Here is a 21,602-nt window from a genome sequence, read left to right on the forward strand (position 1 = left end):
GCTCCAGTTGGAGAACAGCCTTTACCAAAGGTGTCATGGGCTTTGAAGACACTCGAATTCAGGACACAAGGGAGAAACATGCTAAGAGAAAGGCAAGCTTGGCAAATCCACACCGTGATCAATTCCCATCCGGAAACCAATGTCCCCACTGTGGAAGGACGTGTGGATCCAGAAGTGGCCTCCACAGTCACTTAGGGACTTAGTGTTAAAACCATCTTTATGGAAGACAACCTTACTCGGCTACGAGTGATTGCCAAAGAAGGAGGGGGGGGTGTCTAGATAATTCACAATATTTCTTATTTATGAGACTTTTATGGAAAACTGAAAGCTGATTAGTTAGGGTGGCCATATTTCAAAAGGAGAAAATCCAAACACAAAAGTGTATGGTTTTTTCTCCCCCCAGAAAGCTACACTGCCGACATGGGCTGCCATACATCTGGATTTTGCTGGACATTTCTAAAATAATTAGAGTGACCATGTGAAAGCAGTGTTATTTATAACACAAACATCCTGGCAGTGGAAGGAGGTTAATTTAACCAATTAGTTTATTTCATGAAAACTTAAACACCACTTGATTCTAATAAAACCTCAAAGCGGTTTGCAAAGAGATAAACCAATAAAACCAGGAAACAATTACAGTTGTGCTTTAAGATATGCAAGAGTTAAAATACTAGAACAGATTAAAATTACCTCAACTTTCTATTTCACAATGTGGAGGCTCCTGTCTAGCTGAATGCCCTCCTTCAGTTTGAGTGTGTATGAGGGAAAGCAAATTCTGAAATGTTGCATGGGACTTGTGATACAGAGCTAACTCTTGTTCCTAAAGAAAAAAAGCAAATGCAATATATATATATATCTAGAGAGAGAGAGAGAGAGGGAGAGAAAGAGAAAGAGAATGCTGCAGCCTGCATAAATTATAACTTGAGACCATCCTCGCAAGAAGGTTCACATAGGTCACTAGTTTTTTCTAGTCTGGCATCATATACAGAGCAATTCATTAGTGGATTGAAAGAATTATGAATAGGAAAAAGTCCATTTGTCCCAAAGTCTCCTTTTGGCATTGGTCTTAATTCTTATACATTGGATAGAGATACTAATTTTAAAAAGTAACTGAAGGGGTATTATGCTGGCATTCAGATTATTTCACTTAGGGTTGTTTTTTTAAAAAAATGAGACGCCTAAGAATTATGGAATTTTTAAAATAAAAAACCTGATCATCTGATTATTATTATTTTAATGTCTTTTGGTGGTGGTTGTTTTAAAAATGGAAACATGTCTAATTCACCAGACACTATATATCAAGCACTTAGTCATCATAGTGCATCTGTTTGCTGCTAAATGGACTTTTTCCCCTCTGCCTCAAGAGCTTTGGCCAGAACCCTCTGGGTGTCATCAGCAGCACCTGATATGCATTTCTGCAGCATGAAGTAGGTGCGAAGAAGCGAAATCCCTCCGGACAGAAGAAAGCCAAAGATGGGGAAATGCTCCCAGTGGTGATATTCATAAGCCATCACTGAGAGTCCCACCAAGTCTGGCAGCACCCAGAAAATGGCAGAGAACATTCCCAGGGACTGCATTGCTGCTTTAAGGGCTGTGCTTGTCTTTCCAACCCGCTGGGCCAGAGCTGCAAGGGATGGATTGTCCAGGCCAAAGTCTAGGAAGCACCAGGAGCGGAACTTACTAAACAGAAATATGGGAAGAAGGAAGGGAACTGGGCTTCCAAGAGCGACCAGCAAAACAAACCCTTTGGTCCAAATCTTCTCCTCCACAGTGGTTTTCTTTTTCTCTAAGATAGGCAGGCAGATGCTAGGGAAGCGGAGCAGAAAGGCTTGCCTCTTCAGCCTCAAGAGATCGTTCTTCAGCGTTTCCTGCAGGAGGGGGAAATCAAAGCAGTCAGCTTCCCAGTTGGAGACGATGAAGACTTGTGGGTCCCTCACTCCTTCTCTTACCAAGCACTCTTTGCAGTCCTCCTGGATGTGCAAGAGGACCTTCTTCTCACTGTAGTCAGATGGCTGTTGCCTCTTGGCGGCCGACAGGTCCAGGTCTGCTTTGGTGCGCACAAAGTAGAAGCTCTTGCCCATATCTTGGATCTCACGGACCAGGTCAGAATGGGTGGAGCGGAAGCGCTGGGAGCCAACGATGATGAAGAAATCAAAGTGATTCAAATCGACCTTCTCAAATTTGTCCCCTCCAAAAGTTGCCATTCCCCTTCCGGGGTGGTCCCAAAGGATCACTTGCGGAAGTGTCGGGTGTGGGTAATCCTTGACTTGCACCGTCGTCATCTGTATGCCAGTCGCAGCGGCACGCGGGTCATCGGCCCGAAGACCCAGCATGGCATTGATGAAGGAGGACTTCCCAGAACCGGGCTCTCCTACTACAGCAATGTGGAGTGGAGTGCTGTTGAAAAAGTGCAGTGGTTTTGCCAGCACTTGCGACACAGCGCCTGCCAATTGGCCCTGAGAAATGGCTACCTCAAAGTCTTCCACCATTGTGGTTCTCGGTGCACTGAAGAGAAAAGAAGCAGGAAAATGTTAAGTGACCAGCCTAATTAAAAGCATTCATTAGTGGCATGCCCTCTGTAAAATTTCCAGTGTCGCCAATATTATTATCATTTGCCAAGCAACAAAGCTTTATAGGTAGAAGGTATGAATCCCATCACATTCCATAATTCTAAAGTGAGTGCAAGGATAAAGTGCCCAAAGTTCATGGGACGTCAGGGTAGGAGTTGGCGAACAATAAAACACCCGTTGACGTTAACTCTTTACTCAAAAAAATCTAAACAGCGCAAGCCAAGTGAACACAGCAACTCTTCCTAGTACCTCTTGCCCCAATGAAGCAGTTGCAAGGACTGAAGTGTTAGAATTCCTGCTCCATGATTGCAGTCATGGGATTGTTGTCTATCACATGACGGTGTATGTTTTGACTCCACAGAGTGGGAAGTGACGGAGACAGGATGTTTGTGTTACTGTGTTCTGTGAAGTGCGACTATTGTCCTTTGTTCTTTCTCTTTGCTGTCTGATGCTAGAGAGAGAGGGAGCCATGTTGCAGTGCTCCATGTGTGTTTATATGTAAATAAAGCAAATTAGCCAAAATGCTGAGTTGCTGAGGTCTGTTATGCAAACTGCAAAGACTCTACGGATCCCTAAGTGTGCTGATATCTGTTGGCATCGGTCACTGTGATGTTTGGGCTGAAGAAAGCTTTTGAAGCTCCCAAAAGATTGACCAGGAGGGAGAGAACATGCCAGTCGGGCATGTGTCTCTGCCAGGGTCCTACTCGAGTGTAGGAGAAGCTCCTGCCATGAAGGTCGCCACCTTCCCCCGCTCTCTAAGGCTCCTTCTTCCCCACAACGGGAGAGTTATCAGTCTGAAGGTGGAGAAGAGGGGGGTCTGGTCAAAAAGAAGAAGGGGTTCGGGCAGTTTTATTTAAGTATTTTTTAAGAGTGCACCCTTCCTTTAGACACTGTATGTAAATTCTTCCCCTGCTTGTCATTTAAGTCAGAAGTTTTCAACCATGTTGAGTCCACAGCTAGTTCGACCAAGTACCTTCTTTCTGCGGCACCCCTGTGGCGCTCAGGAGCCCAGTTATGTCACCCCTTGCCTGCAGAGCTGGCAGCCTCTCACCCTTTTTCAAACACCCCCCCCTTGTTAAGTCTTCCCTCAGCCTCCTCTCCCCTTTCCTTGGGGGTCCTCTGGACAGCTGCTGCTGATGCAGCCCCTGGTCTCTGATTTACTGTCCCTGCCTCCCCACAGGGACCTGGGACTTGTATGTCCATTCCCAACAGCAAGGGCTGGTGGTCTGGCTGGCTGGGCTTCCTTGCCCACTTGCCTGCTTACTCTGAGACCCTGTTTCAGCTCCTAGAAACCAGCACCCCCTGGCCAGCCCCAGAGGCACACTCACCTGGGGAGCTTGTAGCCAGGGCTGCTGCAACAAACAGCTGCCAAGCCTTTGGGGGTACAGAGACGCGAGAGGGCATCAGATGAGGGAGGGAATGAAAGAGGGACAGAGGCCAGTGTTGCCCACGGCACCCCTGACTACCATTCAAGGCACCCCAGGGTGCCACGCCACCCTGGTTGAAAACCACTGATTTAAGTAATTAATAACCAGACACACCTTATGTGTCTAAATTCTCCACCCACTTCCCCCCTCCCCCAAGCTGTACATTACAGTGGTACCTTGGTTTAATAACATAATCCATTCCGGAAGTCCGGTTGTAAATCAAAACAGGTTTTAACCCAAGGTGCACTTTCACCAATGGGGCTCCCCCCAAAAAATTTGTTTTAATTCAAAAAAAGGACACACACTTCTGGTTTGACATGGTTGTAACCCAAATCGGTTGTAATCCAAAGCGGTTGCAAACCAAGGTACCACTGTATCAGCTTTCCAACGAAATGGTTTCTCTTCTCAGATTGGAGGCAGCCTCTCCGCTCCTTCTCCCCAACCTGTGGAAGGACCAGACACAAATTCCTCACCTCCTGACCCCTCAGCAAACCTTTATTTTCTTTCCCCTTCTCTCCCCCCCCCCGTAGTTTTTTAGGGGTCAGATACTTTTCCTCACGCTCATGTCTGGAAATCACCTGGGGGCTGCTAAGATTTCTTGTTGGTGTCGCTGGGAGAGGAAAGTGAGGGGGTCAAAAACCTTCGAAACAAACAAGGGCAGGGGGCGGCGGAGTGCAGAGCAGGGTCCAGATTGGAAAGTTGTCCCGAAATTGGGTCCTTTCTTTCTCTCCCCCCTCCCCACCATCTTCCCTTCAGGGAGGGGAGAGAATGGAATGGGAGATCTTTTCCTTCTGGTCCTGGCATCCAAGGTGAGGGAAGAGCCCGGACAGGACGGGAGGGGTTAATGAATGAGGTCTCTCTCTCTCTCTCTCTCTCTCTCTTTCTCTCTCTCTCTCTCTCTCTCTGTCTCTCTCTCTCCCTCCCTCCCTCCCTCGCTGCTCCAGGTGTGTGTTGGGTATGGGGGCGAAGAGCAGCCTGGAAGGGAGGGCTGTGTGCACCAGTGGAGAGATCTGGGATAGCTGGGCGGGGGGGGGGGGGTGGAGGTGGGCTTTGTGTGCATGTGTGTGTGAAAGAGTGTATAGGATCTCCAACACCTCCAGCTCTGAGACCAGAAAGTTATCATTGTGGGAAAAATCAGTATGATATGGTTTGTAGGCCTCTCTGTGTATTGTTTTACTCCTGAATTACATTAAAAAACACACCTCCCAACTCACATCAAAATGTCATTTTCTTTGCTGAAACCTTTTATTAAGACATAATAAATTAAATATAAAATATTGGATTTTCTGTGCGTGAGGAATTGAACGGGTGGAGGGGGGATGGAGGAGATACGGAAAGAAGAGCTAATTTTTTCGTGGCTAGGGGGCGCAATCTGGACGGGTCTGCCAGGGGCGCCAGATCACCTAGCTAGGGCTCTGTCTGCTTCCAAAGAACTCCCCCCGCCCACGCGGCCAAACCCCCAAAAGGGAAAGAGGCAGAAGGCGAGAGGAGCAGGAGGGCAGCCCCGTAGCAGCTGCAGAGGGGGATGTCGAATGAACACGCGTCACCGTTCGAAGGGGAGACCCGCGTTGATTTGAGAGCAGTTACTTACAACTCTGCTTGCTGCCTGGTGATGGCATGTTATTTATTCCCTTTGCAGCGGGGAAGAAGGGCAGCCCTCTCCAACGTCATTAAGAGTAAAAATAAATGATTCTGCTGCCCCCGCCTAGCAATGAGCTCAGAGTCCCCTTTAACGCAGACACACTCAGAAAAAAACAAAAAACACGGAAATCATCAGAGCCCCAGGAGAAATGCTCACCTCCTTACCTGCTGCCAGTCCGATTTTTTTGCAGTAAAGCTCAGTTCCCTCTTCGGAGACTTTGCTTCCTGATCTCTTAGCCTTTCCTCCGTCCAACTCTTTCTCTCTCGCTCGCTTTTATTCCTGCTCCCTCCCGGTCGTCGCGCTAAAGAAAGCAAAGAAGAAATCGAAAGTACGAGCGAGGACGAGATTGCAACGCATAGCCAGAGCCGCATTCCCCGCTAGAGGGAGCTCCAAGCAGCCTGATTGACAGCGGTGCTGCTGCTTTTAAATGGGAAGGTCCCAAAGGATCACTCATGAAACTTGAAGCATCCGAGATGGTTAATCCTTTACCTCTGCCGTAGTTGCCTCTGCGCCCGTCTCAGCAGCTCCCGCGTTTTCTGGCACTGATTTCAGAGGGTTGAACTAGATGACCCTTGGGATCCCTTCCAGATCTGCAATTCTACGATCCTATGACTTTCCAGAGCTCGGCTCTCCTACTACCGCAGTTTAGATTGGAGTCTTTGCAAAGGACGGTAGAAATTTCAGGAGTGGCGCGAAATGTTTTGGCACCTGCAAAGAAGCAGAACGGGTCCTATCGCTTGTCTCAGCTGCTTTGAGGTTTTATTGCAATTAAGCAGGACATAAATGCTGCAAAATAAACAGTGTTGTTCCTCAATGCTTCCTTCGTAGCTTGGATGCCTGCAGCTCATGATCTCATTGGAGCAACAGCAGCAACATCTGTACTATGATGTATTTATTGCTTAAAAAACCTCTTCCAACAAAGCTTTATGTATAGAATGAGTCAGTGCCCATCATACTTTCTAACCCCTATTAACCAGGGCCAGTGAGAACAATCATGCAGGCAGGATAAAATCTGCCACTCACTCCTGATATTTGGGTAGATCTTCTGTAATTCAGAGCAGGGCTTTTGGTGTGACTTCCCCTGTTCTGTGGAACAGCTTTCCTGCAGAGATACAACAGGAACCTGCTACCGGCACTTTCTGGAAACAACTGAAGATTACAACAAAGGTGGTATCTAACATCGATGGTAACAAAGCTTTGTGTACTCTCTGGCCCCTATTAACCAGTGCAAATGAGGACAATACAACAGGAACCTGCTATCCACAATTTCTGGAAACAACTGAAGATGTTTTCATTCTGACAAGTTTTCCCAGGTGGATGAATAGGTTGCTGCCATGAGTGTCTATTTAGCATTGTTTGGAAACATATTTACTTTTTTCCTGTCTTGTTTTAACTGCTTTTCATCTGTGTTCATTGCATTTTGTACACTGCTTTTTGAGGAAGATAATAATAATAATTATAATCATAATAAATAGAAGTCCTGTTGAAGTTCCTGAGAACTTTTTTAAAGAGGAAATAGCCAACTGATATGGAGATATGAAGAACCGAAGTTAAAAATTGGAAAAATGAGAAACTGAGAAAAACTGAAAATAGTAAATTTGCCCACTCCTCTCAGGAGATTTCCCCCTACGCTGAAGTAAATACTTGCTACATTCCCCCTTCTACACAAATATTAAAGGGGCAGGAGTCCCTGTCCTCTTTTTCATCTCATCTCCCCCACATCTCCTCTAAAATCTGCTCTGGAAAGTTGCTCCCAGCATTCGCTTGGGTGAGGAGAAAACATGATGCAGACAGTGATGTTGAAGCTGGAAGCTCCTCATATCCTTCAGAAGAAGGATATTGACCGCTGGAATGAGTACAGAGGAGGGCGACCAAGATGATCTAGGGTCTGGAAACCAAGCCTTATGAGGAACGGTTGAAGGAGTTGGGTATGTGTACCCAGAAAAGAGGAGATTGAGAGGAGATATGATAGCCATCTTCAAATAGCTCGAGTGTTGTCACACGGAGGAGGGAATAAGCTTGTTTTCTTCTGCTCCAGAGGGTAGGGCCTGATCCAATGGCTTCAAATTACAAGACTGAATATGAGGAAGAAATAGTTTATTTTTAAGAAAAGTTCTAACATTCTGAAGGCTGCAGAGCAGCTATAGAGCCTGCATGACATGCTGGCTTTGCAAACCAGGTGGGCAGGAAGAACGCCAAACTCTCCTCAGAGTGTTCCAAGACTGACAGCAAAGCCTGTGTCTTATCTGACACTCTCAGCCTTAGGAGACATAATACAGGGGGGCACTGGGCACTGCTTCCTTCAAGAGTTTCTATGGCCCCCAGCTTGTCCTCCAGCTTCCTGCAGCCTTGGGAGCTGGAGCTCTTCACCACCCCCACCCTCTGACTCCGTCTCCTTGCAGACTGGATAGGCAGGTAGCAGCTGCATCTGCAAAGCCAACTGAGAAGTGTCTGCAGGGGGGATTTCTTGTCCCACGCTCTGAGTGCCAGCAGTGGCTATTTTAATCTGAGATCTTTTGACACACTGTACTGCGATAAGAGTTCAGAAACCCAATCAGGACCCAGCACAGTCCAAGAAAGGATTTGCCAGAAGGAGGAGGACCTACAGCGACCCCATTAACTTTCGTTTTCTCAGAAATCACCTGTTTGAGCAGAGCTGTGTGCTGGGCAGGGGAGGGGGAGAGGGCAACTTGTAAACAGGATCTAATTTCTGCTCCAATGTAATAAAAATCCAAAGCTACTTTCCCTTTCAAAGTTATGCAGGATAAAAAGTTGCAAATAATCAGCAGCAGAGCATTTAGTCAGAAATATGTGCCTGTACCTGTTTATTAGGCTTTTGTCAGAGATAAGCTCAAAGTACCTTGGTGATTTTAAACTGCATAGAGGTTTTCAGTCTCTGTTCGGGGTCTCCCTTCAGAAGTATGTACAGTGGTACCTCGGGTTAAGTACTTAATTCGTTCTGGAGGTCCGTTCTTAACCTGAAGCTGTTCTTAACCTGAAGCACCAATTAAACTAATGGGGCCTCTTGCTCCAAGATATTAAAAACCCAAAGGTACTTTCCCCTTTCAAGGTTATGCAGGGTATACAGTTGCAAATCAACACCAGCAGAGCATTTAGTAACAAATACATGCCTGCACCAGTTAATTAGGCTTTTGTTGGAGATAAGCTCAATGGTCCTTGGTGATTTAAAACTGCATAGGGGTTTTCAGTCTCTGTTTGGGGTCTCCCATCCAGCAGCGAAGCATATATCCATGCTGCCCAGGGTGGATGCACTCCCAAGGGGGGCATGGGGCACCCTCCCAGGCACAGGACAGCTGCTCAGCTGCCCGGAGTGGCGTGCGTGCACTGTAGCCAGAGGTGGAGTGAGCCGCCCATGGTGGACATTCAGCACGATGCCTGCCCCCAACTCCCAAGCTGTCATAATGAAAGGGGGAGGGGGAATGCTGCCAGCAAAGCAGCACAGCTCCCCCCCTTACTCCGACGGCTCGTGGGAGGCTTGGGAGTTCCGGGCGGGCAGTGTGCCAAATGTCACCCCCCTCAGTGAGGGCACCCGGGGCAAACCACCCCCACCGCCCCACCCCTTTCTATGCCCCTGCTCCCATCAGAAGTATGTACAGTGGTACCTTCCAAGACGAATGCCTCGGAAGACGAAAAACTCGCAAGACGAAAGAGTTTTTCGTTTTCTGAATTGCTTTGCAAGACGGATTTCCCTATGGGCTTGCTTCGCAAGACGAAAACGTCTTGTACCTTTTTTTTAAAAACCGCCAATGCATTCCTATGGGAAACAGTCAATACACAGTGGTGCTTCACAAGACGAAAAAACTCACAGAATGAAAAAACTCGCAGAACGAATTAATTTCGTCTTGTGAGGCACCACTGTATGTAATTCCTACTGTCATCACTGCTGATTTTCATTGCACAGCTACAACAAGGTGCAGCCTTTCTGTGAATTTATGCACATTCCCAGCATATGGACCTTGACAGTGAAACCTGACAGGTCTGAGCATGTAAACCAATATAACATGCTTATGATGCTTTTCCATTCTCAGAATTTTCTGCAAGGCAAATGGGTCACGTGACAAAGGATGTGCAGGAAGCCCTCAGCAGACATGTTAGTGGTGAAAGGGCTCCCTTTAAGCAGAACAGAGGCACATGCTAATGCAATACGTTCACTGACACATCACCCCCCCTCCCATCTATTTTGTTGCAAATAACAAGTGAGGTCTATGCAGAGAAAGGGTTGGAAGAAAGAACTTGACACACTTCAGATATGAGGCAGAACCTTTTTGTCATTGCATTCTTACACTGTCTCCCAGCTCCACCTGGTATGCAGGCTGAGACCCTGCTTGACCATGGACTGTCTTGCCAGAGTGGTGCATGCTCTAGTTATCTCCCACTTGCACTACTGCAATGCGCTCTATGTGGGGCTACCTTTGAAGGTGACCCGGAAACTAGAATTACGGTAATCCAGAATGGGGCAGCTAGACTGATGACTGGGAGTGGCTGCTGAGACCACATAACACCTATCCTGAAAGACCTACATTGGCTCCCGGTATGTTTCTGAGCACAGTTCAAAGTTTTGGTGCTGACCTTGAAAGCCCTAAAGGGTCTTGGCCTAGTATCTGAAGGAGATTTTCCACCCCCATCGTTCAGCCTAGACACTGAGGTCCAGCTCCGAGGGCCTTCTGGCAGTTCCCTCCCTGCAAGAAGTGAGGTTACAGGGAACCAGGCAGAGAGCCTTCTTGATAGTGGTCTGATGTCAAGGAAATAAACCACTGTCTGACTTTTAGAAGATATCTGAATGCAGCCCTGTTTAGGGAAGTTTTTAATGTTTGATGTTTTATGGTATTTTAAATATTTTATTGGAAGCTGCCCAGATGGGCGGGGTATAAATAATAAATCATCAGCATTACTACTACTACTACTAAATCTGATGTACTGCAGATGCAGGTCTGGTTGCGCAACCATGAGCATCACATGCCCTTAGCCAAATTTTCCTCATAGCACTACTCTGCACCCCCAGCCTGCCATTTACACCCCAACCTATGGATTTTATCCAACATTACTCATGCTCAGAGGACATCAGTTGAAATGAATGCACCTGATTAAGGAAGGTTAAAAAATAATAATGGAAATTTCTATGGTACTTTGCAAATATTCTACGCTGCAATAGTAGGAAGGCTGGGCTCTGAGTAGCCCTCTTTCATCAATGCCATGCTGCTTAAGTGCCGACAACTCAGGTGCTGCTGAGACTGGCACAGAGGCAACAACAGCAGAGGTGAAGGAATACTTCCATGGGATGCTTCCACAGGTGATCCTTTGGGACTTCCCAGAAAAGGTAGCATCTGCAGGGTGCAGAGTGTCTATAGAGCCCGGATGAGAAGCTGGCTTTGCAAACCAGGCGGGCAGGAAGAACACCAGACTCTCCTCAGAGTGTTCCTAGACTGACAGCAAAGCCCGTGCCTTATCTGACACCCTCAGCTTTAGGGGACATCATGCAAGGCCCCCTGGCACTGCTCCCTTCAAGGGTTTCTACAGCCTCACGCAGAGAGACTTCCCTTCCCTTCCTCCAGCTTGTCCTCCAGCTTCCTGCAGCCTTGGGATCTGGAGCTCTTCGCCACCCCCACCCTCCTCTCAGTGCAGACCCAACAGGCAGGCAGTTGCCGTTTCCCGTCTGTGTCTCTTGGGGTTTGGGCCTCTCTTCTACACTGGCCTCTGACAGGGATCCCCCCACCTTAATATCGGGACACAGTTTTGCCAAATGCCCCTGCCTCCTGCATACAAAGCAACTGTGTGTTTCCCAACGCCATTGACTCCCTTCTTTCCATGCCATCCTAGTCTTCCCTCATTCTCTCGAGCCAATCTGCATTGGTTCAACTGCTTGCCCCTGGCTGGATCCCTGGCCCATCCCTGGTGCAGAAAGACTTGGAGTGTGGCTCCTTACTAGCAGAGGCCCCCCAGCCCCCCTCTTTTCTAACGTCCGTTGCCCCTGATGTAACCCCAGCTGTAGGGAGGCTCTGACTAACTCGTCCAGCGACTGCATGGGTTGCATCTTCGCCATCTCATCCAGGATCAATGGGTTCAATCCTGCTTGATACATGTGTAGCAATCATTCAGTTTGTACAAACTTCACACACACTCACACTCACACACTGCATACGCTACGCTTTCTCTATAAATTCATAGAAAATCAACCATACATCGGATTTGCACTGTTCCACTTTTATTTTACTCCATGAAGGAAGGACTACAAAATGGGGAAGGTTTGATACAGGGCAGCCATAATCCCTTCAGCATACCAGCACATCCACAGGAGCCCTGCCCAGTTGCTATGCCAACCCTGATGGTCCTAGACAGAAGACCATTAAGATCACAAAGAACTTGCATATGGGAGTGGATTCAGCACAGACTGGAACAAAGGACAATAATCAGCTCTTCCCTCTGGGGGCAGGAAACTGCAAACTCCCCTCTGTCACCTGGAAAGTACTCATGGGGAGGGGGAAAGGGGGAACCAGCCAGGTGACAGGACACTCAGGTTACCACCGCAACTCCTCCCTCAACCCCTCCTTTCTGTGATGTATGCATGATGTTTCTGGGGGTGGGCTTGATCTACAGGATGGGAATTTCAAGTGTCTTTATAAGACCTTGCACACCATTTTTTCTGTGTCCTTCCTCTCTCCTGCAAGTGAGGGGAGCACCCTGTTGCAACAGTTCAATAAAGGCCAAGCTGTTTTGCTCCAAGTTATCCTGGTTGGTGTCTTTGTTTTTGTCCAAGGGAGCCCTCAGATTTTTCCGTTAACACATGGCTGCCAGTGGTCCCGTGTTCTGTCCCCAGCCAACCCTTTGCAATAAGGCATTGAAAGCAGTCCAATAAGAGGCCACAGAGCTCCCCGCTCCCTCCAGTCGCAGATTCAACAGTTGTTGCTCATCCGCTGCATGCTCCATGGGGCTCTTGAACATTGCATCCATCTGTCCCCAGAATTCCCACAGATTTCCCAGTGTGCTGTGCTGGCCCTCCATTAAAGTGATGGCCTAGTTCTTAGCTGGTCCTTCCAGCCAGCTTGTCAGATAAGCTATCCGCTGTTTGTCTGAGCTGAATTTGGCTGATCTCACACCCAAAATGTAATTGGATTCCATTTTAAAGGCAGCTCAATGTTCTGTGTCCCTACTGAATTTTGCAGGATGAACCCCAGGCCCCTTGACAGCCCTGAGGTCCCTTTCAGCCTGTGTGTTCCTCCTTTGTTCATCTAGAGCTCCTGCTAGCGTATCGAGCTGTGATTTGAGTTGCCGTGTGTAGCTTCTCAATTCTATTATGGGTCTGTGGGCTCTCCTGCCCCTCCCTCTGCTCCCCCAGCTGCATTCCCCACGTTCCGCACTTGCCTTTCCATCACGTTCTCTGTTGGCCTCCGGCATGAGAGAAAAAGTGAGTCCAGGCAATCTGTTATGGCTTCGTCTCTCCCACAAACATGAGACGAATCTGGCTGTTAATTATTTCAGATTTATTGCTAAAGCAACAAACTAAGACGGAGCTTCTCTACTCACCGCCCTCCCCAGAAGATGGAGTTGACTGGACTCAGTTCCTCCCCCTTCTCTTCCCATATCTTTCGTGCATCTCTGCTACTTTTGAAATCCTACAAGATTTGGCAGAGAGTATTTCCTGCATTCCCACGTCTTGCCCACTATCGTAGTTCTCACACATCTATCTGTCCCTTTGGTCAGAGCTCAGATTACAGCTGCTCTCCCCCTCTTCTCTGCTTTCTGCTGTTAACTGTCCTCTCCATCTGCCTGCTTCCTCTCCTCCTGTCAGCAATTGAGCTGGATCTGATGCACAGTGCAAGTGAAACATGTTCTTAAATAATCTAGAGCCAAGTGTTGTTGGCTAACAACACTTGGCTCTAGAGCCCCTGCTGCCATACATGTCCCAGAAATAACCTCCCATCCATGAAAATATCAAATAAGTATGGAGGAAAGTAAACCCACTTAACCTCCTCCACAAAGAGCCCCTGGATTTAGGTAGGCTTAATCCAATTTGTAGGGTCTCCTATGCCTGCAAATTTCACCCACTTTGGCGAAAAGGGGATTATTTGATTCCTCATTATAATGAATGGGGACACAGAGCTTTATTTGGTTAGAGTTGTCTGGAACCCAAAACACAGATATAAGCAAAGAGAGTACAGAGTAATTAATGCACAGATACTTGGTCACATCTAGTGAGTTTGAATGTGTTTTGCTATTTGTCAATAAAAACTATATTACTTGCCTGTTTATTTGTGTTGGCAACCAGTGGGGGAACATTTCAACCTCCAAGGCTTTAAGGCTGTAAGGCTTTACAGAAAAGTTGCATTCTGAGGGGGGCTAAAGTCATTCCACAAATAAGAGCTAGTGTTGTTGACTCCCAACTTGATGCATAGCCAATGCATAGCCATCTCTTAGTGTAGCTGCTAGTAGCTGCCAGTGTAGCCACCTCCGACAGCTGGAAAAACTTGGATTTTTATCTCAGCAACTGGTAAAATCATGTATGGACTAAAACAATTGGCTAGTGCTTGTAATGAACAAGTTCAATGTGCACTGAATTAGTTTGAAAAACATCTGAACTACATGTGAAAGTAGTTCCCATAATTGCTGGGTAAACTGAAGATGAATTAAGTTGATGTTGGGGCAAAATGAACATGAATGGGAATTAGTTCTTTTACAGACACGTTGAACTTGAACTAGTTCCAAGCTCTGATATGGACAGAGACCTGAGTTGAAGTCTTATTTGTTCTGATGTTGTGGTCTCTGGTTTATTTGTATTCTCAAAAACCAAGAAACTAAAAAAGGAAAATAAAAAGCATATATCCCTCAAAACCAAACCAAAACAAAACAAACACAAAGAAAGAATAAGAAGCACCAATCTGGAGTTATTTGTGGCAGGAGGACACATAAAACTCCCTCTACTCCAACTATGTTGAAGATGAACCAGTCTTTCTCTGTTTCATAGCATCCTAAAATACAAGGAAATTTGTGGGTATGTGTATGCTTACTTCCAGAGAAAAAACCCTCCCCAAAGGCTCAGGCTTCCCCTACCCACCCACCCAGCTGGTGAAGTAGAGAAAAGATTAATCATTACAACAAGGAGGTTGAGAGAAAACAGGCTTGTGGTTCAGGTTAGGACAACTAAATTTGGACTGTTGCCTATAGCTTTCCCACGCCTGGATTAAATGATTTTTTACAACTAAAATTAGAACAGTTGGGGAAATAACTGCAGTAGGGAGGATTCAGAAAAAACCATTTCTTAAAATTTTAATATTTATTATTTCATTGAGATCAATTAAATAAGGCAAAAGGAAAGAATAGCAATCAAAGGAGGAAGAGAATACATTAAAACATTTTTTAAAGCACCAATAACAAAATAACCACAAAATATAGTAAAGGCAACGAAACTATATAGCACATTTTTGCATGGATAAGCATGTCTCGCAGGATCCCACCCAAGACGATATCTGTGTTAGATCTTGTTTAATTTCAACTGCTTCAGATTTTTATATCTTCTCATTGAGATCAGTAACTTTTTGACCCAGGGCTGTCATTTTAAGATTCCCCTTTGTTAATTTATCCTTCAGACATTAATTCTGCATCACAATTTACTTAGGCGTATCAGCAATAGAACTCTCTGAAGCCATTTCTCTTCTCTTCTTTTCTCCATTCTTTATGTTTTGCTGCTGCAAATTTGCTGCATGTCGGAGGGGGAGACATCCTTCACTTTAACACTGACAGGTAGGATATAAGAAACCTCTAAAGTGGATAAAAATTGTCCAGGCAGTCTACTGATTAAGCGTTGTTACAATAGGGCTGCCATATGTCTGGGATTCGTCTGTTGGAAGTAGTGTCCAAGCAGAATTCTTGAAAATTGGTAAAAATGTTTGTGAAATGTCAGAAGTGTTGATTTTTTGAGAAGATTTCCTTTAAAATAGCTGAAGAACTTATTTTGCTTTGGGGAGATTTTGCCAAAAAAAGATTATCAACTTTGCCTCCCCATCTCTATAACTTTGCCCCCCCCCCCCCCGCAATATGTGAAAAGCTGAACAACTTTTGTCTCTAGATTTTCACTTTTTGGAATATGGCAACCCTACGAGTGCTGAGCTGAAGAGTAATAAAGGGAGCATGCTAGGATGCCATCTTGCAAGGCCAGAAGACGAACTTGTGAAGAAAGCAATTGGTTGATGCTGTGGTAGAAAGATGAGATTATGCGTGTTGTACCTGGATGTCTCTTCCCACGTAGATGTATTGGCTGTTTACTTGCGTCTCTTGGGCTCAGCAGCCTTTGCCAGAACTTTCTCTGCATCTTTCACAGCGTTTTGCAAGAAATTCTTCAGCAATTTGAATGTGGTAATAAAAGAACTGCCCCCACCATAGAGAGACCCCAACACAGGTATGAAATCCAGAACCTCGTCTGCCACTGTGATTGCTCCCCATATTGCTGTCTTCTCCAAGAGATTCATGACGAATTGTCTTGTGATCTTACCGGTGCTTGGGGTATGTTCAATAACAGATTTCAACTCCTTAACAGGTTTCCCCACACGGTTTGCTAGTATATTGAGGGAATCTTCATCCAAACCAAAAACTTTGCAGATCTCCCTCATTGTCAAAACCACATTGCCAATGTCAAAACCAAGCGAGAGGAATGGGGCAGGAATCAACCCAACGCCACAACTCAGCAGGGCTTTTTTCCATATCAGGCTCTCCATAGCAGCCTTTTTCTTTTTAATGCTATCTTTTGTTAAAATTGGAAGAGACATAATTAAAACATCTCTTTTGATTTTATCCTGTTCCTGTTCAATGGTCTCTAGAAGGAGGGGGAAATCATACTTGTTCAAATCCCACCTCGACATCAGAAAGACCCTTGGAGAAGCCTCACCTAATGCCTTCAAATTATCATAGCTATCTTTCCGTATAATGTCAAGTGTCTTCTTCTCAGCCTGCATCATCTCATCGGTGTCCTCCACATTGATTCGTTTTGACCGCCTGTAGTTATCTATATCAATATCCACTTTGCTGCGCACATAGTAGAATTTCTTCTTATTTTTACGGATCTCAAGAGCCAATTTGGTGTCATCCTCAGTGAAGCGCCCTGAGGCGATGATGATGAAAAAATCATACTTGCTGAAATTGACCTTCTCTAGGTATTCCTTTGCACTAAATTTAGTTGTTCCAATTCCTGGTAGATCCCAAATTTTGAAGTTGGGGAATGTGGGGTGTGTATATTCTTGTGGCACCATTGTTGTTTCTGTCACCCCAGTCTCAGCTGCACCCTTTTCATTATCTTCCATTCCTCGCAGGGCATTGACAAAAGATGATTTCCCGGCACCAGATCTTCCTGTGATGGCAATTTCAAACGTGGCGTTATTTAATAAATTTGACAGCTGTTGAGCTTCCGCTAAAACATCTTCAAATGGTTTTTTCTCCAAAGCAGACTTCATTTCAGCTAGGTCTTTTTTAAAGGTTTCTTTTGTTATGGCAGGATCCATGGCAGTGATTCCTTGTGGCTCAGTTTATCTAAGAAGGAGAAGAAAACTCTAATAGTTAAATGATATCTTTCCACACACTTTTCTGGTCATCTTTACAATCCACAGCTTATGTGGGAAAATCAATTTACTTAGGGCATGTCACTGAGACCAGTAGGTTGTTTGAGCAGCAGCTGGTAGTATTTCAATAAAGTGAAGAATTGTGCCTGTTGTCAATCTCACAGAAATCTCTATGTGCATTCATTCACACATAACCCTTAAAACATGTTTAGTTGGGTTATGGATCTTTTTTGAACTCAAATTAGTCTTTCCTCTAGAGATGTGTCTAAAGGAAGCATTTACACCCCACTAAAGATTCCTTTTTTTGGATAAAACTTTGGATAAAACACTTCATAAATAAATAAGTCAATACACTGTGCATATCCCTCATATATTCTGGCCAAGTCTCGCCCTGCCACTTTTACAAAAGTCACCAGTAAAAAGAAGAATATTTTTAGAAATGTCATCAAGGGGAAGGTAAAAAAAAAGGAGTCAGAGGGTCGAAATAAGTGATGCAGAAAGAGCCCAGAAATATTCTTACAGGGCAATACTCAATACTGGGGAAAATATCCACATTGGGTTCTTGTCAACTAACCTTTACTCAGCGATGACTCACTGAAATTAATAACCATGCCTAAGTTCCATTAATTTTAATAGGTCTACTCTGAGTAAATGTTAGTTGAAGACAACCCATTATCAGCAACATTATCTTGTCCTGAAAGCTATATAAATATAATGAGTAAATAAATGAAATACAGTTAATGGAAGAAAAGAGCATAAAATCCTTTTTAGAATTAAAGGGCTTAACTGCATGATACATTAAGTGTGGGGTGTTATCAGTGGGGTTTTGTTTGTTTGTTTGTTTGTTTGTATTGATATGGGGAGGTGATTTTGCAGCAGCACTAGCATAGCATAGCACTGTAGAGTTGGAAGGGACCCTGAGGATCATCTAGTCCAACCCCCTGCAATGCAGGAATATGCAGCTGGTCCATACAGGGATCGAACCTGCAACCTTGGCGTTATCAGCACCATGGTCTAACCAACTGAGCTATCCAGGCTCATCAGGCAGCCCTACCCTGAACCAAGAGAAGCTCCAGCATCTTCTGCCCTGCCTCGAACCCTTGCCATGCAGTTTATCTAATCAGAAGTAGCTCACAGATACCATTTTTGCACGTCAGCAAGTGCTGGGGCGCAGCTGTGTTCCTGCTACTTTCTTTCAGGAATAATACCCATCAAAGGGGAGGGGGGCGGTCTCTGCAGAGGGATATATTGAATTAACACGCGAAAGGGAGACCGGTCGCATTGGCTTCAGGGCAGTTACTTAAAACTCTAAAAGTAGCACTAGCTACTTGTGGCATGTTATTTATTCCCTTTGCCGTGGGGAACATCCTTCTAGAACATCATTGTTGATAATAATAATATTATTGTTTACGATACGATATGATCAGTGCTTTTTTCTGGGGGGACGCAGGGGTACACGTACCCCTAAACATTTTGTTGTTACCACCTCCGATGGCGGCTTCCTTTCTTTCCCAGAAAGGAATCAGGAAGATGTTAGTGCACACAACCTCATGCCAGTGTGGAAGTTACTGTGAGCTGTCAGCTGTGTAATATGAGGTAATGCATGTTCTTTGCACTTCTGTCCATTTATTGTATTTATTTTCCCTGAATTGAACTATAAAATGATGGTTTTGGATGGTCAAATGAGAATACCCCTAAACATTTTAAAGAAAAAAGCCACTGGATATAGTATGATATGATAGGTAAAGGTAAAGGTACCCCTGCCCGTACGGGCCAGTCTTGACAGACTCTAGGGTTGTGCGCCCATCTCACTCAAGAGGCCGGGGGCCAGCGCTGTCCGGAGACACTTCCGGGTCACGTGGCCAGTGTGACATCGCTGCTCTGGCGAGCCAGAGCCGCACACGGAAACGCCGTTTACCTTCCCGCTAGTAAGCGGTCCCTATTTATCTACTTGCACCCAGGAGTGCTTTCGAACTGCTAGGTTGGCAGGCGCTGGGACCGAGCAGCGGGAGCGCACCCCGCCGCGGGGATTCGAACCGCCGACCTTTCGATCAGCAAGCCCTAGGCGCTGAGGCTTTAACCCACAGCGCCACCCGCGTCCCCGTATGATATGATAATATAATATAATATCACAATAGCTATAATATAAAAGGTAAAAATAAAAAGGTAAAAAGTAAAAAAAAAAAAAAACAAAAACCAGCAACAACAATCGTTCTGCCAAGCAAGAAGCTCAGAGTCTCCTTTAACGCAAACAAGCTCAAAAAGAAACGCAAATCATGAGAAAAGTTCAACTCCTTACCTGCTGCTGAACCGATTTTTTTGCAGCCAAGCTCAGTCGTCTTCTCAGAGGTTTTGCTTCGAGGTTTCTCGCGCTTTTCTCCCACCTTCTCTCATTGTTTGCTTCTTTTATACCCTCTCTCCCTCCTGATCTCCACACCACTAAAAGTAAAAAAGAAAGCGAAGGTACAAAGCGAGGATGAGATAAGATCGCAACAAATAGCCGAAGCCGCATTCCTGGCCAGAGTCCAAGCAGCCCGTTTGCCAGCGGGGATGCTGCCTTTTCTGGGAAGTCCCAAAGGATCACCTGTGGAAGCATCCCATGGAAGTAATCCTTTACCTGTGCTGCTGTTGCCTCTGTGCCAGTCTCAGCAGCAACTGAGTTGTCGGCACTTAAGCCGCCTGGCGTTGATGGAAGAGGGCTACCCAGAACCTGGCCTTCCTGCTACTGCAGTGTAGAATATTTGCAAAGGAGCTACAAATTTCCCAGTTTTTTTAACCTTCTAGTTAATCAGGTGCATTCATTTCAGCTGGTGTGCTCTGAGCATGAGTAATGTTGGATAAAATCCATAGGCTGGGGTGTAAATGGCAAGCTGGGGGAGCAGAGTAGCGCTAGGAGAATTCGGCTGATCAGGGCATGTGACGTCCATGGTTGCACAACCAGACCTGCCTCTGCAGTACATCAGATGTGCACTGGGCACAGACATATTGATATAAGAATGCAATGACAACAAGGTTCTGCCTCATGTCTGAAGTGTGTCAGGTTCTTTCTTCCAACCCTCTCTAGACCTATCCTGTTATTTGCATCAAAATAGAGATGGGGGGGGGGCAGTGAAAGTATTGCATTAGCATGTGCAGAGACACACTGTTCTGCTTAGGGAGCCCTTTCAACACTAATTTGTCTGCTGAGGGCCTCCTGCACATCATTTGTCACGTGACCCATTTACATTGCAGAAAATTCTGAGAATGGAAAATCATCATGGAAAGGTCTTACCCAAATACCTTCAATGCAGAGGAAGTCCTTGAAAAGAGAAGGAATGACTTCAAGAAGCAGCTTGAGAAGTGCTTCAGGAACACCATCCTTCAAGTCTTTTTGATCTCCTGGGACCTTGGCAAGTATGATTTCCCCCGACTGGTGGAGACCTTGGAGAAAGCTCTGCCCAGCCTGAAGAGAATTGCATTCCTGCTCTGCCTTCCCAACTTTTCATCTGAGGTCATAGAAAAGAAGAAATCTGCGCTGAAGAGCCACCTGTGGAAAATATCCCTGGCATCTGCTGGCATCAATGAGATTCCCCTTCCAGGCCTTCCTCTGGCTTGTGATGCTGCCCTCTTGCTTGGGTCCATGGTTGCCTTCTACAAGAGATTTGAGCTGGATGATGGCTCCTTAGCTAGGCTGGCCAGATTGGCCAGGAAGCCTGTTGAAGAACTGAAGGCCGTGATTAAGTATCATCAGAGGAAAGAAATTACCAGGGATCTGGTTATAAAGAAAATAACCGATTATGCAAAAGAATTATTCCTGCCTTCACTAGTTAGAAGCTTGGTAGCAGCAGGGGGGTCTTTTGCTACCATTTACTGGATGCTGTTGAGCTTCATCGATAATCTAGCTGAGGATGCTGAAAGGGTTCGAAAGAAAGCCCTAGGACTGGAAGAGTGTGAGGCAGAGCATCTCAGGGCCAAGTAGAACTGGCACAAGACATGATGCAACCCAAGGTGGGGTTATAGGAGCTGCTGCTGCTGCTATGGCAAGTCTTCCCACATTGGCACCCCTTTTCATACCCATTTTGGCTGGTTCTAGAGACAATGGAGCAGACCCTATAGCTGATTTGCCTTACTGCAATACGACACAATGAAGCTCAGATGTAAAATAGACACATTTCTCATATTAATGTAACATGCTATCAAATCCTCTCTGTGTAACTTCTCCCCAGATATGCCTTTAAGAAAGAGAATTGTTTGATTTCGATGTAGTTTTATTACATGTTGCTAAAATTATTTCGTTAGATGATAGTAGGCAATAATCAAAATTACTCATTTTGAGCGTCCACGCGAGCAGCTAAACCCAGAAGTAACACACTTTGTTACTTCCGGGTTGCTGCAGAGCGCAACCTGAAAGCGCTCAACC

The 21,602-nt window shown here is 45.7% G+C and overlaps 4 protein-coding genes across 10 annotated transcripts in view; 1 reads left to right on the forward strand and 3 right to left on the reverse strand.

Annotated features, from left to right (window-relative positions):
• Positions 1-21,602, reverse strand: part of LOC310684428 (interferon-inducible GTPase 5-like) — a 95,575-nt gene that overhangs the window by 42,987 nt on the left and 30,986 nt on the right. For 2 of the 4 annotated variants that reach the window (XM_083455580.1, XM_083455579.1), the window contains one exon: positions 15,657-17,174. The exons of 1 other annotated variant lie outside the window; for it this stretch is intronic. In XM_083455580.1, coding sequence (XP_083311706.1) covers positions 15,914-17,146 — 1,233 coding nt within the window. In that variant the 5' untranslated portion in view covers positions 17,147-17,174 and the 3' untranslated portion in view covers positions 15,657-15,913. Of the gene's footprint in view, positions 1-15,656; positions 17,175-19,502; positions 19,515-21,602 lie in introns of those variants that run through there. One more of the 4 variants, XM_083455574.1, reaches the window with a different exon arrangement.
• The window catches only part of LOC310684400 (interferon-inducible GTPase 5-like), a 62,627-nt gene that overhangs the window by 19,583 nt on the left and 21,442 nt on the right, over positions 1-21,602 (reverse strand).
• LOC310684286 (interferon-inducible GTPase 5-like) overlaps positions 1-21,602 on the forward strand; it is a 41,318-nt gene that overhangs the window by 8,258 nt on the left and 11,458 nt on the right. The window lies entirely within an intron of this gene.
• Positions 528-21,602, reverse strand: part of LOC310684433 (interferon-inducible GTPase 5-like) — a 42,054-nt gene continuing 20,979 nt past the window's right edge. Inside the window, exons 1-3 of one of the 4 annotated variants that reach the window (XM_083455586.1) lie at positions 6,129-6,379; positions 5,796-5,940; positions 528-2,505 (exon numbers count right to left, since the gene is read on the reverse strand). In XM_083455586.1, coding sequence (XP_083311712.1) covers positions 1,335-2,489 — 1,155 coding nt within the window. In that variant the 5' untranslated portion in view covers positions 2,490-2,505; positions 5,796-5,940; positions 6,129-6,379 and the 3' untranslated portion in view covers positions 528-1,334. The other 3 variants (XM_083455585.1, XM_083455587.1, XM_083455588.1) reach the window with 3 other exon arrangements.

This window comes from Podarcis tiliguerta, assembly GCF_965153285.1.
Source record: "Podarcis tiliguerta genome assembly, chromosome: 8".
NCBI lineage: Eukaryota > Metazoa > Chordata > Lepidosauria > Squamata > Lacertidae > Podarcis > Podarcis tiliguerta.